This window comes from Oncorhynchus clarkii, chromosome 2, assembly GCF_045791955.1.
Source record: "Oncorhynchus clarkii lewisi isolate Uvic-CL-2024 chromosome 2, UVic_Ocla_1.0, whole genome shotgun sequence".
In the NCBI taxonomy this organism is placed as follows: domain Eukaryota; kingdom Metazoa; phylum Chordata; class Actinopteri; order Salmoniformes; family Salmonidae; genus Oncorhynchus; species Oncorhynchus clarkii.
Window position 1 is genome coordinate 54,343,641 of NC_092148.1, and position 20,845 is coordinate 54,364,485.

At 43.8% G+C, this 20,845-nt stretch overlaps 2 protein-coding genes across 3 annotated transcripts in view; one reads left to right on the plus strand and one right to left on the minus strand.

Moving 5' to 3' along the window:
- LOC139381544 (RNA-binding Raly-like protein) overlaps nt 1-4,472 on the minus strand; it is a 41,141-nt gene extending 36,669 nt beyond the window's left edge. For both annotated transcript variants that reach the window (XM_071125181.1, XM_071125171.1), the window contains exons 1-2: nt 4,423-4,472; nt 326-401 (exon numbers count right to left, since the gene is read on the minus strand). In XM_071125181.1, the coding sequence (XP_070981282.1) occupies nt 326-393 (68 nt within the window). In that variant the 5' untranslated portion in view covers nt 394-401; nt 4,423-4,472. The remainder of the gene's footprint in view (nt 1-325; nt 402-4,422) is intronic.
- A 9,782-nt stretch (nt 4,473-14,254) lies between these two features.
- On the plus strand, nt 14,255-20,001 carry LOC139381555 (fibulin-7-like). Its single transcript, XM_071125191.1, has 7 exons — nt 14,255-14,536; nt 15,624-15,786; nt 15,997-16,167; nt 16,420-16,629; nt 18,008-18,145; nt 18,435-18,570; nt 19,013-20,001. Exons 1-7 carry the CDS (start codon nt 14,465-14,467, stop codon nt 19,371-19,373), a joined length of 1,251 nt encoding a protein of 416 aa, XP_070981292.1. The 5' UTR covers nt 14,255-14,464; the 3' UTR covers nt 19,374-20,001.
- The last annotated feature ends 844 nt before the right edge of the window (nt 20,002-20,845 follow it).

The following is a 20,845-nucleotide window of genomic DNA, read 5'->3' on the forward strand; positions in this document are numbered from 1 at the left end:
TTGCTGCAGAAGGAAAATAATCCTGCATCAACAGAAAATGTGAATTATTGTGTGGATTATAATTAATGGACAGTTTTGTAGGGGTTGGTACATTTTTCGTAAGGGAAAGTAAAGTCTGAAATGTAAAGAATTACAGACTTCAGAAGCCTTTTTAAACCACAAATACACTACCAGTTTTACAAAGTCATCCTGCAAATGTCCATTAATTATAATATTTACTGTTGATGCATTATTGTTTTCTTTCTGTAAAAAAGTGACTCAAATTAACATCCTATATCTGTAGTTGTGAGGTCCATGACCTTAATGAGGCTGAATCTGGACTCACCCGAAGGCCTCACTGCTGGCTCTCTTGGTTCCTGCCTTTGGGCGACTTGGCCTCAGTTCCCCAGTCATGGTCCTATCTGAAACACAATACAACGACGGCTATAAAGTCATATCCATTTAGAGGTTCAGTAATGTCAGGTGTAAGGACAGGTGTGTCCTTGTAAAGTAACCCCCCTGGGGAAATTGGAATGGAGTTGGACAGGTGAGAAGAATATCCTGCCAGATAGTGTCTGACCTTTTACAACCTCGGGCACTCACATGCACGCACACAGACACACAAATACTGGTATGCGCACACACACGCGCACGTACACACAGACACACACACTCACACACATACACTCTCCCAGAAGGAAATATTAACGAGAGGACTCTGAGCCTAATTGCCCTCTGTCTGCCAGAGTCAAATTAATTGCCTCCCACAGTCATGTTGCTTCACTCCTTCCAACATGTACCTGTCTGTCAATGCAGAGTTCCCTGACCAGAACTGACCCATTATCTCTCTCTCTCTCTCTCTCTCTCTCTCTCTCTCTCTCTCTCTCTCGCTCTCTCTCTCTCTTGCTCTCTCTCTCTCTCCTTTCTCCGCCTGATCTCATTTGAGCCATGCTGTGTGTTGGAAAAGGTTCCACATTTCTCAAATCCAACGTGAGAGCAAGAGAGAGGGCTTACTGTCATTTGTTTTTTCTCTCAAGAGACTGCTCTCTTCCACCCCTTTCTTTTCTTCTAAATCAAATAAAAAATTTGGGGGGGGGGTCATAATAAATATTAGGACGAGCAATGTCGGAGTGGCATTGACTAAAATACAGTAGAATATAATACAGTATATACATGTGAAATGAGTAAAGCAGTATGTAAACATTATTCAAGTGACTAGTGTTCCATTATTAAAGTGGGGCGGCAGGTGTGGTTAGAGCGAAAGGATGCAAGATCAAATCACCGAGCTGACAAGGTAAGAATCTGTCATTCTGCCCCTAAACAAGGCAGTTAGCCAACTGTTCCTAGGCTGTCATTGAAAATAAGAATTTGTTCTTAACTGACTTGCCTAGTTAAAAACATTTTTTAAAGTGACTAGTGATTTAATGTCTATGTATATAGGACAGCAGCCTCTAAAGTGCAGGGGTGAGTAACTGGGTGGTAGCTGGCTAGTGATGGCCATTTAACAGTCTGATGGCCTTCAGATAGAAGCTGTTTTTCAATCTCTCAGTACCAGCTTTAATGCACCTGTACTGACCTCGTCTTCTGGATGATAGCAGGGTGAACAGCCCATGGCTCGGGTGGTAGATGTCCTTGATGATCTTTTTGGCCTTCCTGTGACATCGGGTGCTGTAGGTGCCCTGGGGGGCAAGCAGTGTGTCCCCGGTAACGCGTTGTGCAGACCGCACCACCCTCTGGAGAGCCCTGCGGTTCCAGGCAGTGCAGTTGCCGTACCAGGCGGTGATACAGCCCGACAGGATGCTCTCAGTTGTGCATCTGTAAAAGTTTTTGAGGGTCTTAGGGGCCAAGCCAAATTTCTTCAGCCTCCTGAGGTTGAAGAGGCGCTGTTGCGCCTTCTTCACCACACTGTCTGTGTGGGTGGACCATTTCAGATCGTCAGTGATGTGTACGCCGAGGAGCTTGAAGCTTTCCACCTTCTCCACTGCGGTCCTGTCAATGTGGATAGGGGCGTGCTCTCTCTGCTGTTTCCTGAAGTCCACGATCAGCTCCTTTGTTTTGTTGACGTTGAGTGAGAGGTCATTTTCCTGGCACCACTCCGCCAGGTCTCGTCAATGTTGGTAATCAGGGCTACTACTGTTGTGTTGTCTGCAAACTTGATGATTGATTTGGAGGTGTGTGTGGCCACACAGTAATGGGTGAACAGGTTGTACAGGAGGGAGCTGAGTAGCACCTTGTGGGGCCCCTGTGTTGAGGATCAGTGAAGTGGAGATGTTGTTTCCTACATTCACCACCTGGGGGCGGCCCGTCAGGAAGTCCAGGACCCAGTTGCACAAGGCGGGGTTCAAACCCAGGGCCCCGACCTTGATGATGAGCTTGGAGGGTACTATGGTGTTGAAGGCTGAGCTGCTCCTCTCTACTGCTGGTCTTACTAACTGACCTGACAGATGCCCTGACAGATGTCCGCTTATTTCAATGATGCTATGTTTATCTTAGAAGGTTAACTGTCATGCAGCAACGTCTATGTTGCATGTATTTAAAAGGTCTGTCAACACTATAGAGCTGCATACTCCCTCAACTTCACCCAGGGGCCTGACTGACAGGCCCGCTCTCTACCTCCTCTCTCCTCACCCTCTCTACTGTACCTGTCCATCCAGCATCACTTGTCTTAGTCCACACAAAGGGCGCAATTCAATCAAACACACATTGCAGTTTATAGCTATAATTTCATAGTTTGACAATACAGAACTTGGATTTGACTCCTCTCAACCCTTTCTACTTAGGACTCAACTTGACACTTGGATCTTATGACTTAAAACTTACTCGAAACTCAAGTAAGCGTGACTTGGTTACTTGGTGATCTCATCTCTGAATAACAGGTGAGTTACTCTACACAATATAGGCCTACACACTTTGAGAACCAGGGAAAAGCACTGCACAAACAAAATCCAATGCCGTTATCATTGAAGGCCCCTAAGACCCTTCATGTTTGACACCAATGAAGTCGCATCGGTGGCAATACTGTATGTTTCTGTCAAAGCGCCAGCCAGCCAGCAGCACACGACACAATGTTGAACGTACATCAGACTCCGGCAGCAGCAACAGCCCGCCCTGACAGAAGTGACACCCCATGGCAGCATTGTTTATGAAAGAAAGGCACACTGCTGTTTGTAGTGCATTACCCTTTTAGTGCTGGGTTTATGAGCACCGTCACCTGCCGTCTGTTAGCTGCCTGGCTGGCAGCTATTAATCGGCCAACAGTGGAGATTCATATCGCTGTCAGGTCACGGAAACACTCACAGCTTGCTTATGGGTAATTTTGCATGAATGATCAGGGCTATTCAAACACGTACAGCGCAGTGAAAGAGAAGGTGAAAGAGAAAGAGTGAGAGTGGTAAGAGAATATATTTTATGCACTGTGGTTAGTGATTGTATGGGGACATTCATTTTCAGCAGTTGGAAGGAAATAACATCAGGAGTATGACCCTAGCGAGGCAAACGAATAAATAGTAGCCTGTTTGTTTATTATAATGTAATGAAACTATAATAGTGGACCGCATCATGTGATAATGCGGAAATCTGTGGAACTATTGGAAATCAATTGTATGTTGCAAGTGTAACAGAGTGCATTCTCTTCTGCCCCAAGCAGGGAGATTGGATCGAACTAGCAACCTTCTGTTTCACATCCACTACACAAGGGTCACACAACAACCATACAGTCTATGACACACACACACACACACACACACACACAGATGCACATGCACATGCACGCGCACGCGCACACACACACACACACACACACACACACACACACACACACACACACACACACACACACACACACACACACACACACACACACACCACTTTCTGTCTTTCCCAGTGTGTGAGTGACAGAGGCTGTAGTTGCTCTGGCCCAAGCTGCAAAATCTGATTGATTCCTGGCAGATACTGATCTACATAGCCTCTTCAATCATCTCAGCTCACCACACACACGCAAGCTACCTTTAGATCACATCAACCCATATCATCAACATCCTCACATGCTCCTGTTGCTACTGCCTGTGTGCTATGAGGCTTCCCTTCTATTGCACAGATAATCGAGCATCCTTGAACAAATTTTGTTAGGTATCTGCGCACGGAATATGTTCCAGTCGTGCTCATCAAAAGGATAATACTTCTCACCTTAAATTCAGGCACAATAAACATACAGTGTTCACATTCGATATGCGCTTACGCATCATCAATGTGCTTAATTACTACCACACAAGGAAGGAAGGAAGGAAGGAAGGAAGGAAGGAAGGAAGGAAGGAAGGAAGGAAGGAAGGAAGGAAGGAAGGACGGAAGGAAGGAAGGAAGGAAGGAAGGAGAGTGAGAGAGGGTTCCTATATAAAAAACGTACAGAGAGAGAGAGACAAAAAAGGCAGGCTGCCCTATACTCACGTCTTAGGCTGTGGTATTCACTCTTGAACAGGGTACCAGACTGAGGGAGACAGAGGGAGAGAGAGAGAGAGAGAGAGAGAGAAAAGAGAGAAAAGAGAGAGAGAGTGAGACAACAAAGAAAGAGAGAGAGAGAGAAAGATAGAGAGAGAGAGAGAGAACGAGAGAGGGGGGGGGGGATGCCTTCAAACAAACAGAATCAGCGGAGACTCTCCTATTCTAATCTCTCCTTCCCAGTGTCTCTCTGCAACCCTAACAGAGCGGAAAGGAGAGGAGACTGCTCACTCTGGAATCAATGACAGCGCTCTAAGAACTGTACCAGCGGGATGTACCATGTCACTCCACAGCGGTGAGCTCGGGTTGGTGGGCTGACCCACTCTGTAACAGGCATGGGGGTGCTGTGTGGACTGGAGTGAATGCTACAGCTGTGTGGATGCTCCTACTGTATGTCACAGCCACACAGAGCTCTCAGAAATTGTCACTGTTTATTGAAGTAGCAAAGGTACAGAAGGACTGGAGGAATGCAGGCTGTACTGAGGTAGAAGTGGAGACAGGCAGAGGCAGAGAGAGAGAGAGAGAGAGAGAGAGAGAGAGAGAGAGAGAGAGAGAGAGAGGACAGATCCCCGAGCAGAGACAAGCATCATAGAGGGAGGCTGTGGGAAAAACCTAATTTCCTGGTTCAGAGGCAGACACAAAGCCGAAAGTACTAGAGTTCAAGCACCACCTCACTCACTGCATTAAATGTACTGTAATACGAAACAAGAGAAGACATGTTGGCTACTGTGCTGCATGAGAAATAGTGGCTAGGGCAGCATTTAAGAAAGCAACTGATTATAATCTGTATTGCCGTCTCCATCTCCTGATAAAGCAAAGTGAGAGCTCTCCATTGAGCATTCTTCAGATTCATCCCTGCCAATCATCTACTGAGAGGGCAGAACTAAACAGCAGCTGCTTGCTAGATTGGGCCTAAAAAGGTGCCTCATCATCAACCTGTGAAAGACAAGTGCAGGACAGACAGGAGATTGTATTTGGTTGGATAGGAACAGCACAGTCTCGACTTTTCACTCTCAGATTGTCTGAGACTGCTCCTTTTTCTTTCTATCTCTCGCTCTTTCTCTCTCTCTATTTCTCTCTCTCACCGACTGCTACCCCCCCACTTCTCTCTCTCTTTATCTCCATCTCTCTAAGCGGTGTCAGCAATACTCACTTGCTACTAAAACAGCCGTTGTTTCATCGTTCACGCAGCGGAGGGACAGAGGGAGTCACGCATGAGCGACATAAAAGCTCCATCCCGTCAGAGATCCTCACGCCCTCCCTCCCCTCACAACTGTCAGTCACACACGCACGCACGCACGCACGCACGCACGCACGCACGCACGCACGCACGCACACACACACACACACACACACACACACACACACACACACACACACACACACACACACACACAGATGCAGGATCTTAATTTGATCCCTCTTGTTGCAGGAAATACGAACTTGTAGTGTATTCAAGGTTTAAAAAGGCTTCTAAAGTTCGTCATTTCCACTTTAAAACGTCAGACTTGATTTGCCCTAACGAAAACCTTTATCAACCACTACAAAAACAAAATGGGTTGATTATAAACCACAAAGTAATTCACATTTCCTGCTGTAGCAAACCGTCTCAAAATAACATCCTACATTTGTACACATAAACACAAACACACACACACACCAAAGCTGACTCTAAGTCGGGCATAAAATTTGTGCCCCGCCAGTTTTGTTTCCCCAGAAACATAACAAATGGGATATCAATTACAATCCCGGTTTTGCCAATGTAGCGTTTCGGGCCTGCCAGTAGTGCAGACCAGGACAGAGGCTACGCCGGGTGTGCGCTCATGATCTGAAGAGGGATGTAATAATGTACTATTTAGTAGTTCAAATCCCTAAATGCCTTTTAATTGGGCAGAATGTCATAAGTCACCGCCTTCATTGCCTTGTTCAGGAATCTCATCGGATCCCAGCCAGGGCGGGTTCAAATGTACTTTTTTTTCTCACAGAGAGGGAAAAGCTGTTCACTTTTCCAGACAGCTAATAATAGGCTAGATAGTAGCTACTAGCTTCATTAAGTTTTGGTCACCACGAGATGAATAATTATAGCAAGCTAATCAGCATGGATATCTGAAAATGGTTGTGCACAGCCAAGCGCAAAAAAATGGAGGACCACCAAGTCGAGTGCAATGTCGAGCTCACCGAGCGGCCTGCTGGCCTGACCACCGAGGTTGAGGAGCCTAGCAGCAAATGTAATACCCGCCCATCCCCACGCTGCCTGCTGACCAACAAGATCGAGAAAAGCCAGGGCCTAGCACCAACAACAGCACTAGGATAACATCCAGTGACGATTTTAGCATGTAAATCTTGGTGGGGCAAAAAAATAAATAAGTGGAATGCATGCCTGCAAAGCCACTACACAACACAACAATAAACAATACATGAATTTCACTATAACAGTGACAAACGGTGCCCACAAACTGTGAGGGCCTACATAAAGCTGTACCAACAGCAGAGTCCCAACAGCAGTCCCTTCATCTTACCACTGCTACACCTGGCTATCAGCGGAGCCTTGTCTGGCAGCGAAACAGTTAATTCAGCCTCATTTACTGCCTTTAAAAAAAACATAGCTGATATGGCTGACTTGCTTAAACAATTGAGCTTTCTAATGTCAATTGAGATGTACAAACTACAGCGCAAGGGGAGGAGAAGCGGATAAGAGGTAATCTGTAGTTTTGGTTAAGACATTCATGAGCGAACTAGGACAGACATTAGTCAATATAACTATTTGTTTAGCACTTTTGAAATGTACAGCGACAGAATTCAAAACATGGGCCGTTCTTACAGTGTTCTCCCTGTACACCAAGTCAGAACCATAGGATAAATAAAGGGAGCAAATACTGTAAGCAGACAATGAAAGCTCTTACAATATTCAATGATTACATTTCTCTAAAACAGGTTATAGGCTACAGTAGAACAGTCAGAACAGTAGGCAAAATTTAGAGGGGTACCAGCAACAGTGTGTGAAAACCTTGTGAAGACTTACAGAAAACGTTTGACCTCTGTCATTGCCAACAAATGGTATATAAGAAAGTATTGAGATAAACTTTTGTTATTGACCAAATACTTATTTTCCACCATAATTTGCAAATAAATTCATTAAAAATCCTACAATGTGATTTTCTGGATTATTTTTCTTCTCATTTTGTCTGTCATAGTTGAAGTGTACCTATGATGAAAATTACAGGCCTCTCTCATATTTTTAAGTGGGAGAACTTGCACAATTGGTGGCTGACTAAATACTTTTTTGCCCCACTGTACATATCTCCCTGGCATATTACATCACTTATGAAGCAGCATACAATACATTTTTGGACTCACATTGTTCATGCTATGCTCACTTGAACAGGAAGGTGGCGCGGCGGTCCTCCAAGTTAACAGTTGTTTTGAGTGCATCATTGACAGCCTGGTCAATGTTGAATGTTTATCATTTTAAACTTGGAAAAGAGCCCCTTAATCCCAGATTTGGGACCACACAGCCACACAGACCACACGCAGTCGTTGAATTTGTGATTTCCAAGTTGTTGTGTAATGTTTATGTCCAATGGCCGATGAACACAGATACATTTTATCTGTAATTTTTCTTTATTATGTCTCTTCATATGACAAGGATTAAAAAGGATCTGCCAGTAGATTGTCGACTTGATTAATGATGATGACTGCTAAATAAGATTCTGAAAGTAAGTTGCTGACATGATCAGTCCAATCAAAGCTACTGTACATATAACGTGATTTGACGTCACTTTATCTGTGGCCAATGACTATGAGCCTTCTTGGATGGGCACTTCTATGGCAGCAGCCGAACGGCTAAAATTTTCAAGGTCTCCTCTTATACTTGACAGTGACGTAAAGTCCCCATGAGTGACAGAATACTGAGCCAATCACGGCGCAACGCTCCCTATTTTCTGCGGGCTTGCCCAACCACCACAGAAAGCCCTGAGCAAGGCTGAAACACCTGCATTTTGGTGCTACTTTATTCAAGAAAACAAAAAAGAGGCCATGTTTGTATGCGGCTTTATTAACTCAACGATATATTATTTTTACAATGTTTGTAAACTGACATGTGATACGTATTGATGCCAAAATAACATGAAAAACATACATTATAACATGCTAAAAATGTGGGGCTCAAAACAAGTGTGTGTTGTTCTCGGAATGGGCATTTAATCTTATTCACGGCAGATTCAAGTTAGCAACTGCCATGTAGGACATTACACATCAGCTATGACTGTAGAATATGCATTTAGTTTGACTTAGTTTGCTTTTCTGAAACTCTCCCATACTTAAAACATTGAGCACCTGGCTCTCATTGCGTATTGTCAAAAAATTGTCAGAATTGTAGCCAATAGTTGTAATGATTAAAGTTTAACTTCTTGATGCACCCATCCAGTTAGAGGGATGATTTTCGTCAACTTCCGCTGAATTGCAGAGCGCCAAATTCAAATTAAAGTACTAAAAATATTTTACTTTCATGAAATCACAAGTGCAATATAGCAAAACACAGCTTAGCGTGTTGTTAATCCACCTGGCGTGTCAGATTTCAAAAAAGCTTTTCGGCGAAAGCAAACCAAGCGTTTATGTAAGGACATCTCTCTCAGCAGACAAAACATTACAAACAGCTAGCATCCAAGTAGATTGGTCACAAAAGTCAGAAAAGCAATAAAATGAATCACTTACCTTTGATGATCTTCGGATGTTTGCACTCACTAGACTCCCAGTTACACAATAAATGTTCCTTTTGTTCCATAAAGATTATTTTTATATCCAAAATACCTCCATTTGTTTGGCGCGTTATGTTCAGAAATCCACAGGCTTGAGTGGTCATGACCGGGCAGACGAAAATTCCAAATAGTATCCGTAAAGTTCGTAGAAACACGTCAAACATTTTTTAGAGTCAATCCTCAGGTTGTTTTTACAATATTTAATCGATAATATTTAAACCGGACTGTAGCTTCTTCAATAGGAGAGAGAGAGAAAATGTTTGCTCCAAGCTGTTGCGCATGCAAAACGCTGCTGGCACCCAGCCATCCAATGACTCAATGTGATCTTTCTCGCTCAATTGTCAAAATAAAAGTCTGAAACTATGTCTAAAGCCTGTTCACAACATGTGGAAGCCATAGGAAAAGGCAATGGAACAGAGAGCTTTCAGGAAAAACAGCACTCGTTGGATTTTCCTCAGGTTTTCGTCTGCAATATTAGTTCTGTTATACTCACAGACAATATTTTGACAGTTTTGGAAACTTTAGAGTGTTTTCTATCCTTATATGCATATTCTAGATTCTGGGCCTGAGAAATAGGCAGTTTCATTTGGGTACGTTTTTCATCCAAAATACTGCCCCCTACACTCAACAGGTTAAGCGATGTCTGTAAGAATCTTTGATAAGATAGTGGTGCTCATCCTCTCAAGCTGATACAGTGCCTTGCGAAAGTATTCGGCCCCCTTGAACTTTGCGACCTTTTGCCACATTTCAGGCTTCAAACATAAAGATATAAAACTGTATTTTTTTGTGAAGAATCAACAACAAGTGGGACACAATCATGAAGTGGAACGACATTTATTGGATATTTCAAACTTTTTTAACAAATCAAAAACTGAAAAATTGGGCGTGCAAAATTATTCAGCCCCTTTACTTTCAGTGCAGCAAACTCTCTCCAGAAGTTCAGTGAGGATCTCTGAATGATCCAATGTTGACCTAAATGACTAATGATGATAAATACAATCCACCTGTGTGTAATCAAGTCTCCGTATAAATGCACCTGCACTGTGATAGTCTCAGAGGTCCGTTAAAAGCGCAGAGAGCATCATGAAGAACAAGGAACACACCAGGCAGGTCCGAGATACTGTTGTGAAGAAGTTTAAAGCCGGATTTGGATACAAAAATATTTCCCAAGCTTTAAACATCCCAAGGAGCACTGTGCAAGCGATAATATTGAAATGGAAGGAGTATCAGACCACTGCAAATCTGCCAAGACCTGGCCGTCCCTCTAAACTTTCAGCTCATACATTTATATAGCCCCTTGATTTGATTTGATTGTGGAGGCCAGGTCATCTGATGCAGCACTCCATCACTCTCCTTATTGGTCAAATAGCCCTTACACAGCCTGGAGGCTGTGCAAACCAGATGGGATGGCGTATCACTGCAGAATGCTGTGGTTGCCATGCTGGTTAAGTGTGCCTTGAAATCTAACTAAACCACTGACAGTTTCACCAGCAAAGCACCCCCACACCATCACACCTCCTCCTCCATGCTTCATGGTGGGAACCACACATGGGGAGATCATCCGTTCACCTACTCTGCGTCTCACAAAGACACGTAGGTTGGAACCAAAAATCTCAAATTTGGACTCATCAGACCAAAGAACAGATTTCCACCGGTCTAATGTCCATTGCTGTGTTTCTTGGCCCAAGCAAGTCTTTTCTTCTTACTGGTGTCCTTTAGTAGTGGTTTCTTTGCAGCAATTTGACCAAGGTGGCCTGATTCACGCAGTCTCCTCTGAACAGTTGATGTTGAGAGGCGTCTGTTACTTGAACTCTGTAAAGCATTTATTTGGGCTGCAATCTGAGGTGCAGTTAACTCTAGTGAATGTGTTCTCTGCAGCATAGGTACCTCTGGGTCTTCCTTTCCTGTGGCGGTCCTCATGAGAGCCAGTTTTATCATAGCGCTTGATGGTTTTTGCGGCTGCACTTGAAGAAACTTTCAAAGTTCTTGAAATGTCCCTTATTGACTAACCTTCATGTCTTAAAGTAATGATGGACTGTCGTTTCTCTTCGCTTATTTGAGCTGTTCATGCCATAATATGGAGTTTGGTATACCACCCCTACCTTGTCACAACACAACTGATTGGCTCAAACGCATTAAGAAGGAAAGAAATTCCACAAATTAACTTTTAACAAGGCACATGTTAATTTAAATGCATTCCAGGTGACTACCTCATGAAGCTGGTTGAGAGAATGCCAAGAGTGTGCAAAGCCTTTATCCAGGCAAAGGGTGGCTACTTTGAAGAATCTCAAATATAAAATACGTTTGTTTAACACTTCTTTGGTTATTCCATGATTCCATGTTCGTTATTTCATAGTTTTGAAGTCTTTACTATTATTCTACAATGTAGAAAATAGTAAAAATAAAGAAAAACCCTGGAATGAGTAGGTGTCCAAACTTTTGACTGGTACTGAATAAAACACAGGAAAACCCCATTATATTCTGCCCCGGGCCTTTAAAGCATGACAGTCTCTCAATGTAAGTGCATCTAATAGCATAAGAGCGGTGAGGAATGTGTGATTACTCTACTGTTGAATGTAAATGTATTAGAAGTTGTATTGATTTAATTGTAGAGAGCTTACTTGAAGACTGTACAATGATCTGAGGACATGTATCAGGAACTGCTTCATTCTCATGTGTTTATCCTTAGAGAACAGTTTGGTTACATATAGTACACACTGTACATCTCAGCGTTTTAAGAAACAGACACCTACACATTACACGCACACACACACACAGAGAGAGAGAGAGAGAGAGAGTTCTCAAGTTCTATAAAAGCAGCCATCGCACGACTGCACCCTGTCGAGCAAATGAGAGAGACCATCAGCGAACTCCATTTTAATTAGAAAGTCCATTAAATGATTACATTTTAATTAAACTCGTCCTATCTAATAAGGATATGATGATCTTGGGTGGATTGTGCTCTCTTAGGTTAATTTATTTATCTACAAAGTTTACCCCCGTCAGCAACCCCTTATCATTACTACACTTACAATGAATTCCAATGAGGATATGCTGCTGTAGTATCAACTCAAAAGCATAGCATCTCTGGACTAAAACTAGGCTGAAAGACATTTCCATTGAAGGCAAACAAGTGAGTTCAATATAGTAGAGATCACCTTGTTCTTGCTTTGTGTGTGTTTGATGGTTAAAACATTGTCTGTAGCCTGCACAACCATGTTGTATCACTCCAATGATTCACAGTTTCAGAAGGAAAGCCAGTCTTCCACCAATCAGCACCTATGAGAAACAACACAAACCTACTTCATTACACAGTAACACACCCACAAATCCACCACCGCACTGTATAGAAAACAACATACAGTACATCCTCATCATGGCTCTTCAATAAAGAGAACCGGCAAACAGCGGTTTGTGGCTGCAGGCAGGCAGCGGTGTTGAGGATCAGTGAACTCCAGGATGGTTCTGTCTACCCCTTCCCTAATTAATACAGCCTCCAGACAGAGCTGAGCGGCTCACTACTAATGGCTTGTCAGAGGCAGCAGGCCAGGGAGCCAGTTAACACCAGCAGCCCCACGGTGGGTGATGATAGTCCACTGGGATGCAGAGAGAGGGCTTATTCAGCTCTATGGTCCTGGATGGAACAGTTAGCTAATACACCTGAGCTGCTCTTAATGTATCTAGCTATCTCAGTATTCTCTCAGTCTTGTGCTTATGCAGTGTGTATGTGTGTGTGTGTGTGCGTATGAAGGCCTGATAAAGGTATTCTGTGCGTTAATTGGTAGTGGCTTCCTCCGCTCGCCTGAACTGAAAGTCATTAAGAGACAGCGGTTTTCATAAGAGGATTGTAATTGTCATCCCTTCCTCCAATCGCCACCGGCTGAGTAATTGCATTCTAGTTTGCCATACAATGCAGCAACTGAGTTCAATTCCGCAGGAAAATATTGCTTGCGTTAGCCTGACAGTTAATCCCAATGTCATTGTCCCTGTTAGGCTGTTTCCTATCATGTCCTTTCTAAATCCCCCATTTTATGCAAGCTTACAGGTTCTCCATTCCCTGGAGAGAAGCAAATGCGTACACACACACACACACACACACACACACACACACACACACACACACACACACACACACACACACACACACACACACACACACACACACACACACAACACACACACACACACACACACACACACACACACACACACACACACACACACACACACACACACACACACACACACACACACGCGCGCACGCGCACACGCACGCGCACGCACACACAGATCCACACACACAAACGCAGGCGCTGGCCCTGCAGACTACACTACACAGATTAATTCTCCACATCACTCATTTAACTCCCCTTTTCTGTGGCTCTAGAGCAGTGGCCTAAGGAATGACAAATGTAATATGGATTTAGATCTGGAGCTGTTGTCTCACTGTAAAATCCAAATACCATAGCAACTATTCGCAATAAGTCTCTGAATCATATCATGACACTGTCCTCTAATTATAAAATACCAGACTAGTTCTCTGCTACTACTTCAAATCTTCATAAAGACAGGAGAATTCCGAGCCCTGGATCCACTGGACATGGCACCAAACAACAAGGTGTCACCTTGTGGATATCTAGCACACCGCAACTAAAAACACAGGGGAAATTTTGCGCATGAAAGGTGGAAAGAGTATCTTGCTGGAAAGAGTGAGCACATGGTGTCACAGCAGCAGTCCGGCCTAGGTCTACCATACTGTACACATTAAAACCATGTTTTTTTTGTGCAAAAGATGATGAAAAGATATATTAGCCCATTGAAACCTACCAATTGAGAAACATTGCCTTATAATTTAGCCTTCTATTTTGGTACAATAGTATCTGAAATCAAAGCCACGGTTTTACTTCTATGCAGATGTACGACCCACTACTCTGCTAGTGGTGGATTCAGCTCCTCCTCTTGGCTTTAAAATACCCAACTGGGCGGGGAGAAATGTGGCATCTGCTCTCTAAAAAAAGTAGAGGAGAAATGTTTGCTGTGTTTACTGTTCAGATCGCTGTCATGTTTGAATGAGTCTTACTCTTGTAATTGAAAGAGCATTTATTTATATTTGTAGGCTATTATATTTAAACAACTAAAAACTGTAGGCTATATTAAGGTAACTTATTTTAATTGGTTTATTTTGTTATTGACCAAGAATCCAGGTGAAAGTGTGAAGAGGATTTTTTCCCCCCATGATGATGAATCAGTTTAGTGTTGTTATGGTGATTTTGGGTTTGCATCATCTCTACATTGCCCATGGCCAGGTGAGTACAACACGTGTTCTAGCCAACAACTATTGCTCTGGTTTTGTTTCTCTTGACTGATTACTTTTTAATGGAATATTGCTTCGATTTTTAAAATTACCACTTTATTTAAATGCTTGCTGCTTAAAAAAAATCAAAAATAAACGATTAATTGTAATGCAAAGACATGCACAACTATTGCCCTACTGATACTAAATCCATATTGTAGTGATGTTGTGACGTTGTATTACCAAAAGGCATCTATGGTGAAGTGAATGGATTCTATTTAGTTGAGCATTTATCCAGCTGCATAAACAAGAAGATGTCCATGGCATTCTGACACCTAGGAGCTGCAAATTGTGCCAATAAAAAAAGACTGACCTCCAGGATCACGTTTGCTCTTTCATATTCTCTTATATCAATGCACAGGGCTGTAATTATAGTCTTAACAGTGTAATTGTGTTTGAAAAAGCTATCTAAGTTGAGGCAGAGCCACTAGAAAGTGTTCCTTACACATTTGGAGAAATTGGAGACTGTTTGTGGTCGATCTCTAATTCCTGACACACAACATTTTCACACAGGTGGGACTTCAGTAATTGGTGCAAAACATTTCACAAGGAGCTCTGACACTGAAAACCTCACCTGTGGACCTTTTACTCCTGTTACAGTAAATACTACGTATGCATTTTTATTTTGTTTGTGTGAAGTGAGCAGCCACACACGGGTGATACCTCAGTGGGTGTTTCCCATTGAATGGAGCCAAACATGACTGTCTATAGTTTGCACTTGAAATAAAGCACATTTGACATAAAATATCCACTTTTCCCCAAGAATGTGCAAGGAAAGCTATTGACATAGTCCTTCGGGTTTTTAGTAATATGTCTCCTACCACTGATCTGTAATGAATAATGTACTAACCTGGGTAGGTAGGTATCTCTTGTCATGTTGATTTGAATCATTGGAACCCACTACAGTGTTACTCCACAGTAAACTCATTTAATATTTCATTCACTCACCCAAAGCATTTAGGGCCAATTCCCCCCACAACTGAAATCTTAAAATTGTGGCTGTCTACTGAATGATCTGGACCTTGCTGTGCCCTCCACAGGACTGCGCGTCGAGGCAGGAGCTGCAGAGCTCTCTGCGCCAGGTGGAGAAGTTGCTGTCAGCCCAGGAGGCCTCCTACCAGCAGAGCCTTCGCTCCCTGAGGAAGAGACTGAATGCCTTAATGAACAGCAGTACCGTCAAACACACTACCAAGGCGCACAACGGTGAGATACAGTGACTGCATAGCTTGTCATTTGCACATGGATGTTTTTTCTCTTTTATAATATATACTGTATATACTGTATAGTTTTGCACTAGCGCTTTGACAGTTACTGGACTTACCATTGCCAATGTCTTGTCTCGTGCTTGTCCGTCTGAAAGTGTCATGATTGTCTTACTGTTTGTACTGTGCGTCTCTCCCTCTCCCTGTCCAGCCACCTGTCCTAAGCCTGAGAGTCTGGCTTACGGCAGGAGACTGGGGAGGGTGTTTGGTGTGGGCCACGAGGTGCACTTTGTGTGTAAGGCAGGTTATGAGCTGCTGGGGCCCCAGACCAGAGTGTGTCTGGCGTCTCTGAAGTGGAGCGGCCAGCAGCCCACATGCAGGGGTGAGTCAGAGCCCACTTCTGTCTGTGTCTCTGCTCCCTCCGTGCCTAGAATGATACCATTGTATTATTCTACTATGATATGGTGCGTCATTTATTACTGTAGGGAATATTCAACACTACTGGAGTACTATCTCTGTGTATGAATGGGGAGCCCCTTGTTTAATACTGTACTGTAACGTGTAGACTTTGTCTCATTGCTCTTACTTGCTCTGCTTAGTGGTGTAATATTTATGGTCCCTTTTTGTTCCCCAGTCTTAAACACTGTGAGCAACATCCCCGCCGCCCTTCCCACGCCGTCCTACTTCTCCTCCTCCTCCCCCTCATCCTCCTCCATCTCTACGTCCTCTGCCCCCCTCTCGGCCTTCGTTCGTCCATCCCGCTGCACCCAGTTCCAGGGCTCCTCCCACTGCATCTGTGATGCAGGCTTCACCATAAGCGGCCGCGACAGCAACATCTGCACAGGTCAGTACGGCCGAACCTTACCTACGGCCAAACCTTACCAAGGGCTCCTTTAATTCATGTGTTTCACTTTTAAGAATCAATCGGTTCTTAGAACCAGACAATCTTAGAGCTGTCTGTCATGGGATTTTATATAGGAGTGCAGTCAGTGTACAGTTGTGATTTTGGAAGTGGACCCAATACATCAGAGCTTAAAAAATACGTAGCCTGGAGTTTTTTCTATATATACTGACCAAAAATATAAACACAACATGCAACAATTCCAAAGAGTTTACTGAGTTACAGTTCATATAAAGAAATCAGTTAATTGAAATAAATTCATTAGGCCCTAATCTATGGATTTCACATGACTGGGAATACTGTTGATTACAGATACCTTAATTAAAAGGTAGGGGCTTGGATCCAAAAAACAGTCCGTATCTGGTGTGACCACCATTTGCCTCATGCAGCGCGACACATCTCCTTCACATAGAGTTGACCAGGCTGTTTATTGTGGCCTGTGCAATGTTGTCCCACTCCTCTTTAATGGCGGTGCGAAGTTTCTAGATATTGGTGGGAACTGGAACACGTCAATCCAGAGCATCCCATGCCCAATGGGTGACATGTCTGGTGAGTATGCAGGTCCATGGAAGAACTGGGACATTTTCAGTTTCCAAGAATTGTGTACAGATCCTTGCGACATTGGGTCATGCATTATCATGCTGAAACATTAGGTGATGACGGCGGATGAATGGCACGACAATGGGCCTCAGGATCTTGTTACGGTATCCCTGTGCATTCAAATTGCCATCGATAAAATGCAATTGTGTTTGTTTTCCATAGCATATGCCTGCCCATACCATAACCCCACCGCCACCATGGGGCTCTCTGTTCACAACGTTGACATCAGCAAACCGCTCGCCCACACAACGCCATGCACGTGGTCTCTAAAACAACGTTGAAGGCGGCTTTTGGTAGAGAAATTAACATTACATTCTCTGGCAACAGCTCTGGTGGACATTCCTGCAGTCAACATGCCAATTGCACGCTCCCTCGAAACTTGAAACATCTGTGGCATTATGTTGTGTGACAAAACTGCACAAATTATTGGCCTTTTATTGTCCCCCAGAACAAGGTGCACCTGTGTAATGATCATGCTGTTTAATCAGCTTTGTGATATGCCACACCTGTCAGGTGGATGGATTATCTTGGCAAAGAAGAAATGCTTTTTAACAGTGACGTAAACCAATTTGTGCACAACATTTGAGATAAAAAAAAATGTTTGTGCGCATGGAACATTTCAGAGATCTTTTATTTCAGCTCATGAAACCAAAACTTTACATGCTGTGTTTATATTTTTGTTCACTGTATATCAGTGATATATTGAGGAACTGTGTTTCAGACATGGATGAGTGTCAGCTGTTTCCGCTGGCACAGCCTGGGCGCCTGTGTATGCACACCTGTATCAACACCCCTGGCAGCTACCACTGTGTGTGCCCCAGCGGCTACAACCTGGCCAGAGACAACCGCAGCTGCAAAGGTCAGGACCACAGACCAGACCATTCCACCAATAAGCGCTACCACAGTACCCTGGCCTTAGCCAGTGGTTGTTACAGGGAGATTGTATTTTGATACAACCTCTGATTTTGAGCTCTACTAGTGTCCATGGCCTTTGTTGCTTCGTAACTGCAATGGGAACTATTGGTAACTCTGCATTATATGACAATGTCTTTCCAGTAAAACTGAAGCTTTGGAGATGTGTCGTGGGCTCAGTGGGGACCAGTCTTGGTTACTTGTGTTTCTTTTCTCCCCCCTAAACCTCTGGATAGATATTGACGAGTGTGAGAGCAGAGTTCACAACTGCACCCTGGACCAGGTGTGTGTGAATACGTACGGGGGGTTCCAGTGTGTGCAAGTGGAGTGTCCTCGCATCACAAACGCCACGTACATCAAGACCTCTCCCATGTGAGTAACAGCTGTAACAAAAACACCACTTCTATCCGATCTGGTGTCACTATGCTTCCTGTTTTAACCAAATCATGTTATGGTTTTGCACTAAGAGACTGCACTGATTCGATGGAGGAGGAGATTCCCCTACACTCTCAATCATTTTAAAACAAACATACAATTTAGCTGTTTCTGTGGAGAGAGAAAAACATTTTCATTTTCATTGTCACCACAGTGCAGCTCCACCCATCATTTGGCTCACATAACCTCATTCACCCAAATTACCCCTTGCTCTAGACAATTATTTTTTTATTGTTCATACAAATAACTACTACAATTAAGACAGATATACAATAGAAAACAACATTATTACTATGGTTTGAGGTGGTGAGTTTGGATGTATTTCTCAGTTATATTTACTGGGTGAAACAAGAAGAACCCTTCTCTGTCCCTGTCCCAGGCGGTGTGAGAGGAACCCGTGTGTGGTGGGGGACAAGGCCTGCACCCAGGCTCCCAACTCCGTCTCCTTCCACTTCATGCCCGTGGTCTCCAACATGTCCACACCAAGGGTGCTCTTCCGGGTGTCTGCGGCTCGTGTGCTGGGTGACACGCTGCGCTTCGGCCTGCTGGGGAGTCGCGGCCGCAGCCACTTTAGCATGCAGCGCTCTGGCAGGCAGACGGGCACTCTGCTCCTGGTGAGCCCTGTGCAGGGCCCAGCTACACTGGAGGCAGAGGTAGAGATGAGCGAGCTGGAGAGACAAGCCCTGCTGGGACGCTACCTCACCAAGGTCACCCTTTTCGTCTCCCCCTACGGTTTCTAGAGTGATGGAAAGGAAGAAGGGAGGAGGAGGGGGTGATGAGAGAGCACTGTCAGGTGTGGAACTGGAAGAGCAAATCGAACCACTGGGAGAGCATTGTGGATAATGGCGAAGGGGAGGCCTCTGTGTAGATGGGTGTGGGTTTTTGCTGTCCTTTACAGGAAGTCCTGAACCAGCCATACTGTTAATGTGGATGTGTTTTCTCCCTTTGCCTGTCAGTAGAGGGATCATAGTAATGTAAATAGTGGTTTATAAACATTCCTCAGGCTTTAGGCTGCTCTCTTGTTATCACCTTGGAGAATTTGAGGTATTTGTATGAGTAAACCAGAATGGTTCGGTGTGTTTAATTTCAGTGGGGAATACAATGCGTTTCTTTGGGCTATGGAATCTGTAGCTCTAATATCAAAGGCAGACCACCACATCAGCTATAATGAGAAATGCATTAAGAATTTCAGTATTTTAGTGGTCTATATTAAATGTTTTGTACATGTTCGGTTTTGTGTAAGGTATTTGTGATTGCAGGTCCTCTTCAAACTATATGTACTGTACCTTCATTTCTCAGTTGTCACCATTTTGGTTTATTGAATATTTCCTGAATAGTTCATAGAATAAAAATGGATCCATTTACCAATAGAGCATGCAATGCTTCACTGTGCATGTAATCAAACATCATATTGTATGCCAGGGCTACATGGATGAGACACTTAGCCCCAATACCCTTGTGAGTGGGACGTCTTGGCCAGCTGATCGATGAGCGTTCAATTAAAACGTTCCACCATCCCATCACATTGCAGATGATAGGGGCTGGTCCTGGTTTTCTTAACTCCCAGCAACTGGCAAATGTCTCCATCCACCATCCAAAGAACACTCAAACTACAATATCTAAAAAAGTCCTATACGGTGCACCTGATCCTTACAGAGTGTAAACTACCTATCCATCCACCCATGTATGCAGAGGAAGGCAGAGTGGGGTGGTTTTGAACTAGGCTGGAAAAAATGTAACACTCCAGTGTCAGACAGCACACACAGGATCGGTCCCAGTCTCTGGGTTCCACACGGTCATCTATCCATCCATCTGACCATGACTGGAAGCAGCTGGAAATAACTCCTACATGCGTGTACATACATACACACATATATCCAGAATGTCACAGGTCAGTACTTCAGATGGTCACGAGGCTAGTCTACATGGGGAATGGGACATCATTTATGTCTGTGTATTCTGCATAAGGCCCTTCTTTGTAGAAATGGTTTTATTGGGAGCTGTATTATCCAACTCGGACTACTGGAGCAGGTTGAGGTTGGACACATGAAGGGTTAACCCCATGCAAGCAGACGAGTAGAGCACAAAGCAAAGAAGCGTGTTCCCTACAGACATGTAATTCCCTAATCATATTTAAACATTTGAGCAATTCAGCAGACGCTCTTATTCGAAGCAGCAATGTTTTGGTTACTGGCCCAATAATCCTAACCAC